Genomic DNA, 13,802 nt, shown 5'->3' with positions numbered 1-13,802 from the left:
AAATAGATTTTTCACAGATTATCTCTCATGTCATACAGACACAACATGATGACAGTTTTAACAAATATGTAAAATATATTTTTATAAAAGTTACTGCAGCTTTAATTGTTAATTAAAACGGGTCAGGAGGAACTGGAGCTGCTGCTGACCGACTCACCTGTTGGTAAAGTTCAATTTATCAATATGTTGATAATTTCTTTCCTTCATTCATTAAATGTTGGTGAAATGGAGGCTAACAGTCTGTAGCTAAGCTAACTATGCTAAATGTTGATAATCTCACTCAGTCTACCCACCTCAGAGAAAAACTGGGTTATAAATTAACATTTTTACCTTTTTCTCTCTCTGTCTCTCTATTTTTAGAAACCTAACTTTAATATTTTTATTAGCAGCATATTAACAGCCACAGTGTTTCTTGTTTTCTACTATCGGCTGCTGAACATCGTCAAACAGGAACCGTTTCCTGCAGAACCAGGATGTTCAGGATAAATGTGTGTTTTTTGGTCTGGGAGGGAAACATTTAATTTTTACTACTAAAAGCTATTTTATAAAACACAATATGATTAATTTTGTAATTGACGGGGCCCCATTTTTTATTTTTATGAACAAAAAAACAAAAATAAATTATGGAGCGCCCCCTGTTGGTCGGGGGCTTTTTAGTTTCCCTAACTTTCCCTCTTTACGGCCCTGCACTGGAATCTGGATCTGATCAGATTTAAATAATGATTTGATTATTAATGTCTGATTCACACTGATGAAGATGATGATGATGATGGTGATGATGGCAGTTTTATTCCTTCTTCCTCTGATTATTGAGTGAAATATCAGGTTATTGATTATCAGTTATCACATCGATCAATCAGGTTCTTATTAGAGCAGATCAATAACTGATCAGAACCCTGGATATTTCCTCTCCTGGTCCAGCAGAATCAGGTGTTTTCAGATTGTATCTGTTCAGCTCCTCTTCATCATCAGCTTCATCAGCTGATGGAGGTTCCTGAATCGGTTCTGGAGGTTCTGCTGGTTCTGGTTCTAACCAGCCTCTCTGCCTCTGTCTCCTCTCTGTCTCAGGGTCAAAGGTCAGCGGGTGTCAGTGTGGGGTCAGGTGGGATCGGTGCGCCCCCTGCTGGAGGTTTCAGGAAGCTTCTTCTTCTTCTGTCTGGAGGACCAACAGCAGACGGTTCCAGTTCTGGTGAAGGTAGGCGACCCGATCCGGTGGGCTGGTACTGGGAGCGGGTTCTGGTGGAGATTAGAACCATTAGGACCAGTTCCATGCTCTGGTACCAGAACCCAACCCATCAGAACCAGTAGATCAATCAATGAATCAATCAATCAATCAATCAATCAAACTTTATTAGTATAGCTCATTTCAGCAGCAAGGCATTTCAAAGTGCTTTACATCAAATCAAACACAAAAACACAACATCAAATCAGATTCCGTCAATAAATTTATAATTGATTACGTTTCAAATAAAACTCTAATCAAGTGGGTTTTTAGTTGAGATTTAAAGGAAGTCAGTGTTTCAGCTGTTTTACAGTTTTCTGGAAGTTTGTTCCAGATTTGTGGTGCATAGATGCTGAATGCTGCTTCTCCTCGTTTGGTTCTGGTTCTGGGGATGCAGAGCAGAACCAGAACCAGAACCTGAGAGTTCTGGAAGGTTGATACAACAGCAGCAGATCGTTAATGTATTGTGGTGCTAAACCATTCAGTGATTTATAAACTAACAACAGTATTTTAAACTCTATTCTTTGAGCTACAGGGAGCCAGTGGAGAGACTTTAAAACTGGTGTTATGTGCTCTATCTTCCTGGTTTTAGTCAGAACTCCAGCAGCAGCATTCTGGATCAGCTGCAGCTGTTTGATTGATTTGTTGGACAGACCTGTGAAGACGGCGTTACAATAATCAATACGACTGAAGATAAACACATGGATGAGTTTCTCTAGATCTGGCTGAGACATTAGTCCTTTAATCCTGGAAATGTTCTTCAGGTGATAGAAGGCCGTCTTTGTAACTGTCTTTATGTGGCTCTGAAGGTTCAGGTCAGAGTCCGTCACTGCCTGACTCCTTCCTCCTCTGAGGCTCCATCACTCTGTGACCTTTAACCTCTCAGGTGTCTCTGTCTCCACCTGGCTGGTTGATGACATCATCAGGACAGGTGATAACATCCTGATGTTGTCAGACCACCTGGTGTTGCCATGACGATAGGCAGCCTTGGTCACAGTTTGATCAGCAGTAGTCTGCTGACCTTTGACCTTATGATGGTGATGCATGTTTCTGATTGGCTGCTGTTTGGATGATGTCACAAATACTCAGCGAACCAATCATGGAATAGACGTAATGGTGTGTGTGTGTGTGTGTGTGTGTATATAGACACATACAGTTGTTTCTATATAACAGCCGCCATCAGCAGATAAATCTGTTTCTGTTTTTCTACTCTGCATCAGGTTTCTAGAAGTTTAGTAAAAGTCTAGAAAACCAACAGATTTAAATGTTTCTGCTGCTGATGCTGAGAAACTGAATCATTTACTGAAAGGAGAGTTAAACAAATAACCATGCTGAGTTCAACCAGGTGATTGATTAGTGAATGAACTGGTGTTGAACAGGTGACCTTTATGTGAGGATCAGGGCAACATGTTGAGGAGAAGAAAAAATTCTTTGGTCAAAAATGAATAAAAGAGGAAAAAGAAGTGCAGAAAATGATGGGATGTTCAGTTAAAATGGTATCAAATCGTTTAAAACAGCAAAAAACTATTGGAATGGATTGAAGAATAACAAAAATGGCAAAGGCTCAGCCAATAATCAGCCAATAATCAGCCAATAATCAATAATCAGCCAATGATCCTTCCTTCCTATTACAGCATCTTTTAGTTTTTTGAGTTTGTGAAGAAAGATGTCAACACTATTTGTTTTACATTGTTTCTTGACTTCTTGTATAATTTTGTAATATTTAATTAATTTTTCCTCTGTTTTGCTTTGAAATAAAATTTCCTCAGTTCATTTGTGTTCATTAAAATACAATTTATTTGAAGAATTTTGAGGTTTACTCACCTTTTTAAACACACTGCTGTTATTATGAACATAACTGAATATGTGTGTGTGTGTGTGTGTGTGTGTGCAGGGCAGCAGGCTGTGGTGGGCCCAGTGTGTGTGTGTTAGTGTCACAGTGTGTGTTACGGCTCTCAGAGTGTGTGTTCTCAGAGGATGGAGAGGAAACGGCGTGCTGTGTGTGACCGACCGCTCAGAGATACACACTGGATACACACAGGAACACACACACCCAGAGGACCCAGAGCCCCCCCTCCTCTCTGCAGCTGGCCCCGCCCACTCTGACCAGCTACTGATGGACAAGGAGGAGGCGGAGCTTGAGGAACTTCCTGTCCAATCAGGAGGGAGAATCAAACGCTCCAGAGTCATCAGCTACCAGGTAGGAGGATTCTGATTGGCTGTTTATCTAGGAGGATTCTGATTGGCTGTTTATCTAGGAGGATTCTGATTGGTTGTTTTTGTCTAGGAGGCTTCTGATTGGGTGTTACTACAGTATTAAAGATAATTTTAATATTTTTTTCATCTCCTAACTCCAGTTTGAACCTGTTGGTCTTAGAGCAGCAGATGCTAAATGTAGCGCTGATTTCAGATTCTGACTTCCTGTGAAATCAACACAATTCCAACACGGCTTCCTGTGTTGACGCGAGGAGCCGCCATATTAAATCGTTAACAGGAGGAGCGGCCATATTTAACCAAGAAGTCGGCCTTCTAAATGGAGTTGGAGTTTCTCCCAGTTTCCCACTGGGAAATCTGACTTGTGTTGTTGATGATTTCAGGAACATCATGTCTGTCTGTACCAGTTGTTTCCACTGTGGGACTCCAGAGGTCAGGGTTCATGACCCCTGACCTCCAGAGACACCAAAGGCTCCACTGGTTTTAATATTTAAATATAATAAATATTTTCTCTGACAGCTTTAGAGTTAGGAAATTATATTTCTGCCTTTAGTTTCCATCCATCCATTTTCTGTTCACCCTTCGTCCCTGATGGGGTCAGGAGGGTTGCTGGTTCCTCTCCAGCTACGTTCTGGGCGAGAGGCGGGGTCACGGGGTCACCCTGGACAGGTCACCAGTCTGTCGCAGGGCAACACAGAGACACACAACCATTCACACACACACACACCTAGGGAGAATTTAGAGAGACCAATTAACCTGACAGTCATGTTTTTGGACTGTGGGAGGAAGCCAGAGAACCCGGAGAGAACCCACCATGCACAGGGAGAACATGCAGACTCCATGCAGAAAGACCCCGGGCCGGGAATCGAACCCAGGACCTTCTTGCTGCAAGGCAACAGCTCTACCCACTGCGCCACTGTGCAGCCCTCCTTTAGTTTCCAAACTATGATTTTTATTTAATTCTAAATGTTCAGATCTTTATGTGGTCCAGGTCCAATCAGAACCAGTCATGGTCATTATCTAATAGGCTTCTGATTGGCTCTTTTTATCTAGGATGCCTCTGATTGGCTGTCCCATAAACCCTGTTAACAACACTTTGCTCCAGTCCCGGTTCTGGATCTGGCGCTTCGGTTCTGGTCCAGATGTTCTACTGTGAATCTGGTCCTGCATTGAATCACCTGCAATGTTTACCTGAGAGCTAAGCTCCGCCCCTCTCCTCTGATAGGGCACGGTGACGGAGGTGGTGAGTGAGGGGGCGGGGCTTTACCTGCTGGACAGGAAGGTGGGTCTTTGCCTGGCCTATCAGCCGCCAGCGAGGAGGAAACTGAGACCTGGAGACCAGGTGGAGGTGAGTGCTGCTGCTGAACTCTGATTGGTCCCTGATCGCTGAATAACCTCTGATCTGACCCCTGACCTTCTGTTCTCCGTACTCCAGCTGCATCAGGTCCACTTCCTGTTCCGGCCGAGCCCCGACTTCCCTCCCAGCATGCTTTGCTGCTGCCTCGGCTCTTCCCTCAGGGTGTCGGCCTTCAGCCGGGTGGGCGGAGCCTCCAGAGAGTCCGGTTGCCCTGGAGACGGAGTGTTGCCACGGTTACTGCTGCAGAGCATCAGTGGGGTGGACCAGTACCTTTGGACCTGCAGCCTGGCCTCCCAGCTGGCCCACAGGTGATGGTTCTGGTCCGGACCAGTCCGACCCGCTTTCAGCCCCTCTACTGGGTTCTACCGGGTTCCGAAGGTTCTGAAGGTTCTTCTGACCTAAATAATTATATTTTTATAACTGATGGTGTTAAAATTAGTTTGTTAAAGTTTAACAGAGCCTGGCTGCTATTTATGAATTATTTCATCTTATTAATGATAAAAATTATTAATAAAATGTCCTAAAAAAAACGAGGAAATTAGTTTCTGTTTGTTGAACTTTTATAAATTATAGCAGCTACAGATCGCTATGGCAACGGGACAATAACCTGATAAACAGGTGAACTTTAACCTTTACCCATAAATCTATATAGATTTTATCAACTAGATTCACTCAGAGGACCAAACAGTTTCCTTCATTTATCCTCCATTTATTTATCAGGATATTATTTCACATTTGGTCCAGAAGAAGTTAAAACCTTTAAACAATCCAAAAGAAAAAATCATAAGTATTAATAATCTGAACTAAAGTTATCATAAATTAATTTCACTCAAACTATAAAGGAAATAAAAATAAAGTTTATAAATGATAATAAACCACAAAGTAATTAGAGTTAAATGAACAAAGTAACTAAACTTAAGTTCTTTAAGTTTAAATTACATTTCAAATTAATATTTAAATTTATTTAAATACACACATTTACTTTTCAATATTAATCATAAATATTTATTTTATAAATATATAAATAGCTTCAAGCTATTAGTTTTCATAATCTAATTCTCAATAAATTAATAGTTGAACTTCTATCAACACCAAGTCCATCATCAATCATAAAAATCAATCAATCAATCTATCAATCCAGACTCCATCAATACAATCAACTCTTCAGTTCAGTCATGGCTGCCAGCAGGTGATAACGGGTCGGCTGGAGGTCCAGTTTTCTCCTGATCAGTCTAACTAATAACTCAGTTTCTGCCAGAGAATCAACAAATTTCTTCTTCTCTGTTTTTTATTGTCCATGTGGGACACAGTGAACGCAGGTCTTTTCTTTTTCTTGATTTCTTTCCTTGTTTCCTGATTTGACTTCACAATTAGGAATCAACATTAAAAACCACTCAAATGTTTTCCACACAGGAAGAGTGTAAAAAACCCAAACAGAAGATTTGTGGGAACATTTTCTTGGGGGGAAACTCTTTGTAGGTTCAAGGTGTGAACTGAGTTTTGGTTTGACTAGAAATGAATGGAAATCATTCAAAGTCCCCACAAAGATAGAGAAACTGTGTGTGTGAATCGTCTTATTTTAAACACCAAACTGCAGCTCAGCTACATGCTAACGTTGTCCAAGCTAACAGAGCTGATCTACTTCCTGTTTTCTAGATATTTAATTAAAACTTTTTCTTGTGAGACTCTTGGATCTTTTCTGTAATAGTTTTTATAATTAATATCAAACATGGCGTCACTTTGTCAGATTCTGTCTCATGTCTCCAACACGTCCCACTAACTGTCCCTCTGTCTCCAGTCTGGTCCCCAGTGACCCCCCCCGTCCTCCTCTTCATCCTCCTCTTCCTCACTGCGTCTGTCTTCTGTCCTGGAAACTATCAGAGACGCTGTGGACACAGAGAGGACAGAGAGACATTTACTCTGAGATGTTGGACAGGCCTCACCGCTGTCCTCTGGACCAGGTGAGAAGGACCTGCTGCAGGTAACAGGAAGGGGGCGGACCTCTGTCAGTCTCAGACCTTATTTGGAAATGGGACCATTGCACTCCAGAAGTGAATGACCCATTCACTTTGGGAGTGCAATGGGACCAAATGGGACCAAAGTGCACTCCAGCTTTTCTTCTGGAGTGCACTTTGGTCCTATTTGGTCCCATTTCCAAGGGGGCGCTATTTCCTGTCTTGTTGTGGAGCGAGAAAAGTAAACAAAGTCCAAACCTTGTTAAAGAGAACAAAACACAGATTTATTTCATCTATACAGATGGAGAACTTAGAAGAGATCTAACTAGACAAAGGAATCACTTCTCTATAAATACTGTTTAATGTCCTTCATAAACACACGCACACACACACACACACACACACACACACACACACACAGTGTCAAGACAACATTCCCAAGAAGCTCATCAGATTTAACAAACACACACAGAGAAATTAAACTTTCAGTTAAAAACCAGTTTCAGGCAGAACGATCTTCTGTTCCTAATAATAATCACTCAGCCGTCGAGTTGGTCTGTCAACCCTCAAACTCTGATCACTATTTGCTATAATTATTTACTCATCTTCTGTTGCTAGGCTACTGGTGCGCTAAGGCAAACTGTGAAGGTCAAAAGAGTCTCTGAAACCTGAGTGAGATATAATAAACTGATTAAACATTGTAAGATTAATATTAAATAAACTTCTAATAAAAGCAAACACAGTGTGAATAGTTATTTTATTCCACAATGTATTTAAACTTCTCTTTCTTTTATTTACTTCAGTTCAGCTCATAGTTTTTAACAGATTCTGTAGTTTTTCTGTGAACTTCTAAATCTGCTCCTTAGTCGCTTCTTTTCAGGCCTGATACTGCCTCTAGTGGCGTGGGGTGGTAACACAACTAATATAATTACATTACTAAATCAGAACAGACTTTATTATTTATTATTAATTTTTCATTTTCTTAAAGAAGTAGAGCTAATTAAATGAGGTAAACAAAACCTGAAAGTGATTCCAGTTTCACTTGATGGCCAACTTGTTGAAATTGGCAGATTTTAAATACTTTGTGTCGTTCCTGGACAGTCAGCTCAGCTTTGCTGACAACACTGGTTATATTTTTAATAAATGTTCTCAGAGACTCGATCTTTTAAGATGATCTAGTGATCTTGGGGTTTCCCATCTAGAAGTTGTCTACAAGACAATTTTGAATGTTTAACAACCAGATTCATTTTTCTTCTGTTCATTATTGACTTTTGCTCAAATTAAGTTTCTTATGCGTACATTACAAATGGTTTTTATTATAGTTCATTATGTTGCAGTTCATGTCTCTTTATTTCTTTTACGCCTCCTATAACATATATTATAATGTATAAATGTGTTTGTCATTTAATTAGCTCTACATCCTTAAGAAAATAAAAAAATATGGTGTTTTATAAGAGAATTTATTTTTACTGTTCCATTAATGCTGAAATTAATAATAAATAATAAAAACTTTGTGCTGTTCTGATTTAGTAATGTAATTATATTAGTTGTGCTACCACCCCACGCCACTAGAGGCAGTATCAGGACCAAAAAGATGCAACTAAGGAGCAGATTTAGAAGTTCACAGAAAACTACAGAATTAGTTAAAGACTGTGAGCTGAACTGAAGTAAATAAAAGAAAGAAGTTCAAATACATGCTGAGAGTGAAAATCCTTCCTAGAGGTGAAGATAAATCACAGATTTCAAAAGAAAATAAAAACAGGAGATCAGGAATAATATAGGAAATAGCGCCCCCTTCACTTCCGGAGTGCAATGGCCCCATTTCCAAATATGGTCTGAGACTGACGGCGGTCCGTCCCCTTCCTGTTAGCTGCAGCAGGTGGACCTGGGTTGGTCCGTCTGTCTGTCCTCAGATGGACTCTCTGTCTCTGTCCTCAGTACCAGGTCGACCCGTTTGTCCCTCAGCTCCTCAGTGTCTCAGATCTCCTCCAGTCCCTCCAGTCGTCCTGCTGGTCCTCTCTGCTGCCCCCTGGTGTCCTCAGCTCGTCTCAGGTCAACTCCGCTCTCTCCTGGTCCTGCAGGACGCTGACCTCTGACCCCAGGACAGGAGACAGTCTCAGGTAAACTCAGCAGCATCAGGACTATCAGTTGGCAGCGGATCAGAACCTCCTTTAGGCTCCGCCCCCTTTCAGTGTCTCATGTTAACCTTCCCATTAGGCCCCGCCCCCTCCTGCTGGTCGGCGTCCTCCAGCTCCCCTCTGAAAGGTCAGAGTTCACACAGAGCCTGGAGCTCAGAGACGCTACAGCAGCTGTGAGCTGCGTCGTCACGGAAACCACGGAGGAGGATGGAGGTCAGAGGTCGGCCTTCAACACCGCCTGGATCGGTAAGAACCACACACACACACACACACGCACACACACACACACACACACGCACACACACACCATCTTCAGGTCCAGTTCAGAGTCTCTAACTGGACCCAGTTTGGTTTAACCAGCTGATCTGATTCTACTGGGTTATAAACCCAACCTGATTTCATTCATTCATTCATTCATTCATTCATTCATTCATCTGTCAGATTATCAGCTGGTTGATCATCGACCCTCTGATGGAGATAAAACCTGCAGAGCTGCTTCCTCCATCAGACAACGAAACATTTTACTGTTTATTAATAAGCTAACAGATGATGATGATGATGATGATGATGATGATGATAAATATGGAGAACCGGACCAGAACCGGGTCACTCACTGTGGAGGTCCAGAACCGACCCTCACAGAGTCTCTCTGCAGCCTCAGCTATGTGTATGTGGGTGTGTGTGTGTGTGTGTGTGTGTGTGTGTGTGTGTGTGTGTGTGTGTTTTCCAGGCAGCCTGGTGTGTGTGCGGAGCTTCTCCATGGTAACGGAGCGGTTCCTCCAATCAGAGTTTGGACACCTGGACCAGAACGGCTTCATCTCCAACAGAACCTGCAGGTACAGGAACCAGCTGCTTCTGACCCGGTTCATGTCTGGTACCAGAACCAGCAGGGGGCCCTACTGAGTTCAGAGCTGCAGGGGAATCTGACCAGCAACCTCAGTCAGGTGTTTGTGACTCCACCTGTTTCTTTAGGGTTTACCTGCAGTTCTCTCTTGATGACCTCATCATCCTGAGCCCCTCTGTTACCATGGCAACACACCTGAGGATGAAGGGGGCGGAGCCAGGAAGTGACGACCTCCACAGGAACCAGAGGGAGGAAGAGGAGGGTGATGATGAAGGCTCATGTCTGCAGAAAAGGCGATGTGATGAAGAGCACTCCTCCTCCGTTGCCATGGTAACGGCTCATGAGGGCGGGGAGTCCCCCTGTCCCTGCGTCTCCATGGTGATTAGGGTGGAGTCTAAAGGAGGCGTGGCCTGGAGGAACGCTGTGATTGGTGGCAGTGGTGAGGGGGCGGGGCTTCAGCTGGGCTTTTCTGCTACGGCTCTGCTGATTGGTCCAGTGGTCAGCTGGGGGCGGGACCCAAAGAACCAGCCAATGATGGAGAAGGAGGCGGAGCCAGAAAGAGAGGAGAAGGTGAGGAGGAGAGAGAGGAAGTTACCTGATGGTTACCTAGACGACCACCAGGTGTTTATCTGATGTCTCTACTCTCTCTGTGTCTCCAGGTGGTGCTGCAGTTCTCAGGTGTTTCCTCTCGATGGTTTCCTCTCCTCCAGCCTGGATCCGTCTACAGACTCACAGCACCAAACACTCAGGTAAAACACCTTGATGATGTCACTGATGGATGGTTACCTCTGGACTGGTTCTACTGGTCCTACTGGTTCTGGTTCTGGAGCTCTTCATGCTTTATTCACTCTGGTATCTGCTTCCTGTCCCACCTGCAGCTGATTGGTCCTCTGTGTGTCCAACAGGATCCCAGCGTTCTGATTGGTTGCAGCGTTGCTGGGCAGAAGGGGGTGGGGCTTCATGCTGACTCCTCCCTCCAGGTGCGATCTGATTGGAGGATCCACACTCTGACTCGACCCCTGCTGCTGCCGCACACCTGGACTCAGGTAACCTGGTTCTGGTTCTGGTTCTGGACAGACCCGGCTCCAGGGGAGGGTAACTGTGGGGCATTAAATGGACTTTAATTTAATATTAATAGATTTCAAAAAGTTTAAAACACAGAGAGGAGATGAATTATTTATGTTAGGACATAGTGAAAGTTTTTATTTTTGATCAGAATCTTATTATTATTTTACATAGACCTGATAAAACACTGACACACACACACACACACACACACACACACCCACACACACACACACACACCAGCAATCCCTGCTACTCCAGATTTAATCCACCTTTTGTTCACATCAGTTCAGGTTTGTGCACAAATGAAACAAGAAACATTTGATCTTTACATAAATTTATCTGCTGAAACAGTTTCTATGTAAGATATGAATGTTCTGCTAGATATGATAAAATGTTTTAACACATCAAGACGTCGATCCAACTGAACGGCCAAGAGGCTGAAAGCAGCAACTTCCTCTTCTGACGCTCTTATCCAAAGATCCAAAACCACTTTAACTTTATTAAAGGATAACAATAAAAAATGTCTGGAAACTTGATATCGTAACCGACTGAATGTTTTGGTTTTTTTAAACTTTATTTTTGTTATTTTTGCAGTTTTATAGATACACATACATACATTGAACAGTTGGATAGGGTTAGTGTAACCCCCCCCCCTCTAAAACAAATTACAGAGCAACTAGTTTGACAGGAGCAGTTGAATGATAATCAACAAAAGTAAGAAAATAAGTAATTATATTAATTATACAGTTGGTGTCAAGCTCTGATGAGTGAATCGTTTCTTCCAGTATTTATAAGAGTATTAATGAAAGTCAGTCTCTCTCATTGGGTGAATTTCCTCAATCATGTCCTTCCAGTCCAATCATGACGGTGGTTCCACATCCAGCCACCAGCGAGTTACAGCTTCCTTTAAACCCGTTAATAATATCAGTAGGAGATATCTATCAGACTTCTCCAGTTCCTGAGGTAAATTACTCATTTAAACCTCAGTAAAATCACAGCGTAAATTTAAATCCATTTTAGTTTTGATTTCTTTTACCACTTCTGACCAATAGGGGGCGATCTTAATACATTCCAAAAAGATATGTAAATGTCCTGCAGGTACATTCCCACAGTTCCTCCAACATTTTGCTTTTCAGTATCATTACAATGTTTACTTTTAATGTTAGGTGTAACAACAAAACACATCAGGCATTTCCAGGAAACATCCTTCCACAGACCAGAGCTTATTTATTTATTTAACCAAATACTGTCAGTTATTGTTATTTTGGCTTCTTTTTCCCATTTAACCTTAATATATGTTGTATTACATTTCCTCTCCGTTTGTAGACATCAGTTTAGTTTGGATCTGTTTTTTTGTGAGGTCTTCTGTTGCTCCAATCTAATAGGATTTTAAGTATAAATGTCTCGTCCCCCAAAGATTTTATACTGTTATTGTAAAGGTGTCTTAGCTGGAGGTATCTAAAACAGTCACATTTGTCCAGGTTATAGTTATCTTGAAGTTGTTTAAAACTTTTAAATTCATTATTCTTTGTAATCTTCCAGTAACTTGTTATGTTTTTTAGTGACCACTGTTTAAATCTCTATCATAAGGAGGCCATCTTAAAATGTAATCACTTCTTTCAGTCTTTACTTGCTTTAATATTTTATGCCATACGTCCAACGGTCCTTTTATCCATAAGAGCAGCAGGTCAGAGTCTATATGTTTTTAATAAGACAATGATCTTTAAACCAGGATTGTAGATGTATATCACTGTAAAAAAAGGTCTATCTCTTTCCATGTAGCCTCACATGTCGGGTCACAACAACCAACCAACCAACCAACACTCTCATCTGCGCCGCTCTATAATGTTCCTCTAGATGTGGTAAAGCCCATCCAGCCTTTCTTTTGACAGCTGTTGTGTCTGGAATTTTACTCTCGGTTTTTGTTTAGCCCAGATAAAATCTGAGATTATTCTGTCCCAATCAGAGAATTGTTTGTTTTTCAGGTATTTTTATAGGTAGGGCCTGAAAAAGATAAAGAAATCTTGGTAAAAGGTTCATCTTTATTATATCTATTTGATTATGTAGATTCATGGGTAATAAAGACCAACGTTGTAGATCCGCCCTAATCTCTACTGTCAGTGGGATATAGTTGCATTCAAAAAGGTTGGATAACTACAGGAATTTTAACTCCCAGATATTTTATATATTGTGCCAGTTGAACCTGGACATTTTCTGAATTTTTAATGACGGTTGATAGTTAAATGAAAGAACTTGTGTTTTCTGTAGATTTGATTTATACCCTGAATAAGTGCCGAATGTCTTGAGTAAAGAAAGGAGATTAGGTAGGCTGACTTCTGGGTTAGTTAGCAATACGAGCACATCGTCAGCATAGAGGCATATCTTGTGCATTGTGCCTTTAATGCTACACCCATAATGTCCTTGTGTTCTCTGATAGCCTGCGCTAGAGGCTCAATGAAAAGCTCAAACAATGTGGAGCTGTGGGTCTGGGATTATAAATTCCAGCTTTTTAGCCAATATTGTTGCAAATATCCTGTAATCGATGTTTAAAACTGATATTGGTCTGTATGAACCACATTCTGTTTTATCTTTATGTGGCTTAGAATCACTGAGATCTCTGCTCTTCTCCAAGATGTTGGTGTTTCCCCTCCAGAAAGTTCATGATTAAAGCAATGATTTAGCAGAGGAGTGAATCATTTTCAGAAGTGTCTATACCACTCTGCCGGGTCGCCGTCCTCACCTGACATCTTATTCACCGTCATTTTAGAAATTGCTTTATTAATCTCCTCACTTTATTTGTTGTGTCAGCCTATTATTTTGATCTGTTCCTATCGATGGTAAAGGCTCTGACTGATGACGGGTTTACTGCGTGAGGCTGTGTGTATCGTTGAGTTTAGTATAATTCAAAAGATTTTTTAATGTCTCTTAGACAGTGGAGTGTCATTTTATCTATTGGATTTTTAATTTCTGTATAAATCTATCAGTTAGTTGTTTACGTATTCTT

The 13,802-nt window shown here is 41.5% G+C and overlaps 1 protein-coding gene across 4 annotated transcripts in view; it reads left to right on the top strand.

Moving 5' to 3' along the window:
- ctc1 (CTS telomere maintenance complex component 1) overlaps nt 1-13,802 on the top strand; it is an 89,812-nt gene that overhangs the window by 37,049 nt on the left and 38,961 nt on the right. For 2 of the 4 annotated variants that reach the window (XM_044098606.1, XM_044098609.1), the window contains exons 6-16: nt 1,069-1,195; nt 3,117-3,422; nt 4,662-4,784; nt 4,872-5,101; nt 6,592-6,754; nt 8,687-8,868; nt 8,966-9,132; nt 9,617-9,722; nt 9,859-10,300; nt 10,390-10,479; nt 10,609-10,776. In XM_044098606.1, the coding sequence (XP_043954541.1) occupies nt 1,069-1,195; nt 3,117-3,422; nt 4,662-4,784; nt 4,872-5,101; nt 6,592-6,754; nt 8,687-8,868; nt 8,966-9,132; nt 9,617-9,722; nt 9,859-10,300; nt 10,390-10,479; nt 10,609-10,776 (2,104 nt within the window). The remainder of the gene's footprint in view (nt 1-1,068; nt 1,196-3,116; nt 3,423-4,661; nt 4,785-4,871; nt 5,102-6,591; nt 6,755-8,686; nt 8,869-8,965; nt 9,133-9,616; nt 9,723-9,858; nt 10,301-10,389; nt 10,480-10,608; nt 10,777-13,802) is intronic. The other 2 variants (XM_044098608.1, XM_044098607.1) reach the window with 2 other exon arrangements.

The sequence above is a fragment of the Gambusia affinis genome, linkage group LG18 (genome assembly GCF_019740435.1).
Source record: "Gambusia affinis linkage group LG18, SWU_Gaff_1.0, whole genome shotgun sequence".
Taxonomy (NCBI): Eukaryota; Metazoa; Chordata; class Actinopteri; order Cyprinodontiformes; family Poeciliidae; genus Gambusia; species Gambusia affinis.
Note: the sequence above shows the minus strand (reverse complement) of the source record. Positions and strands in the feature narration are given on the sequence as shown.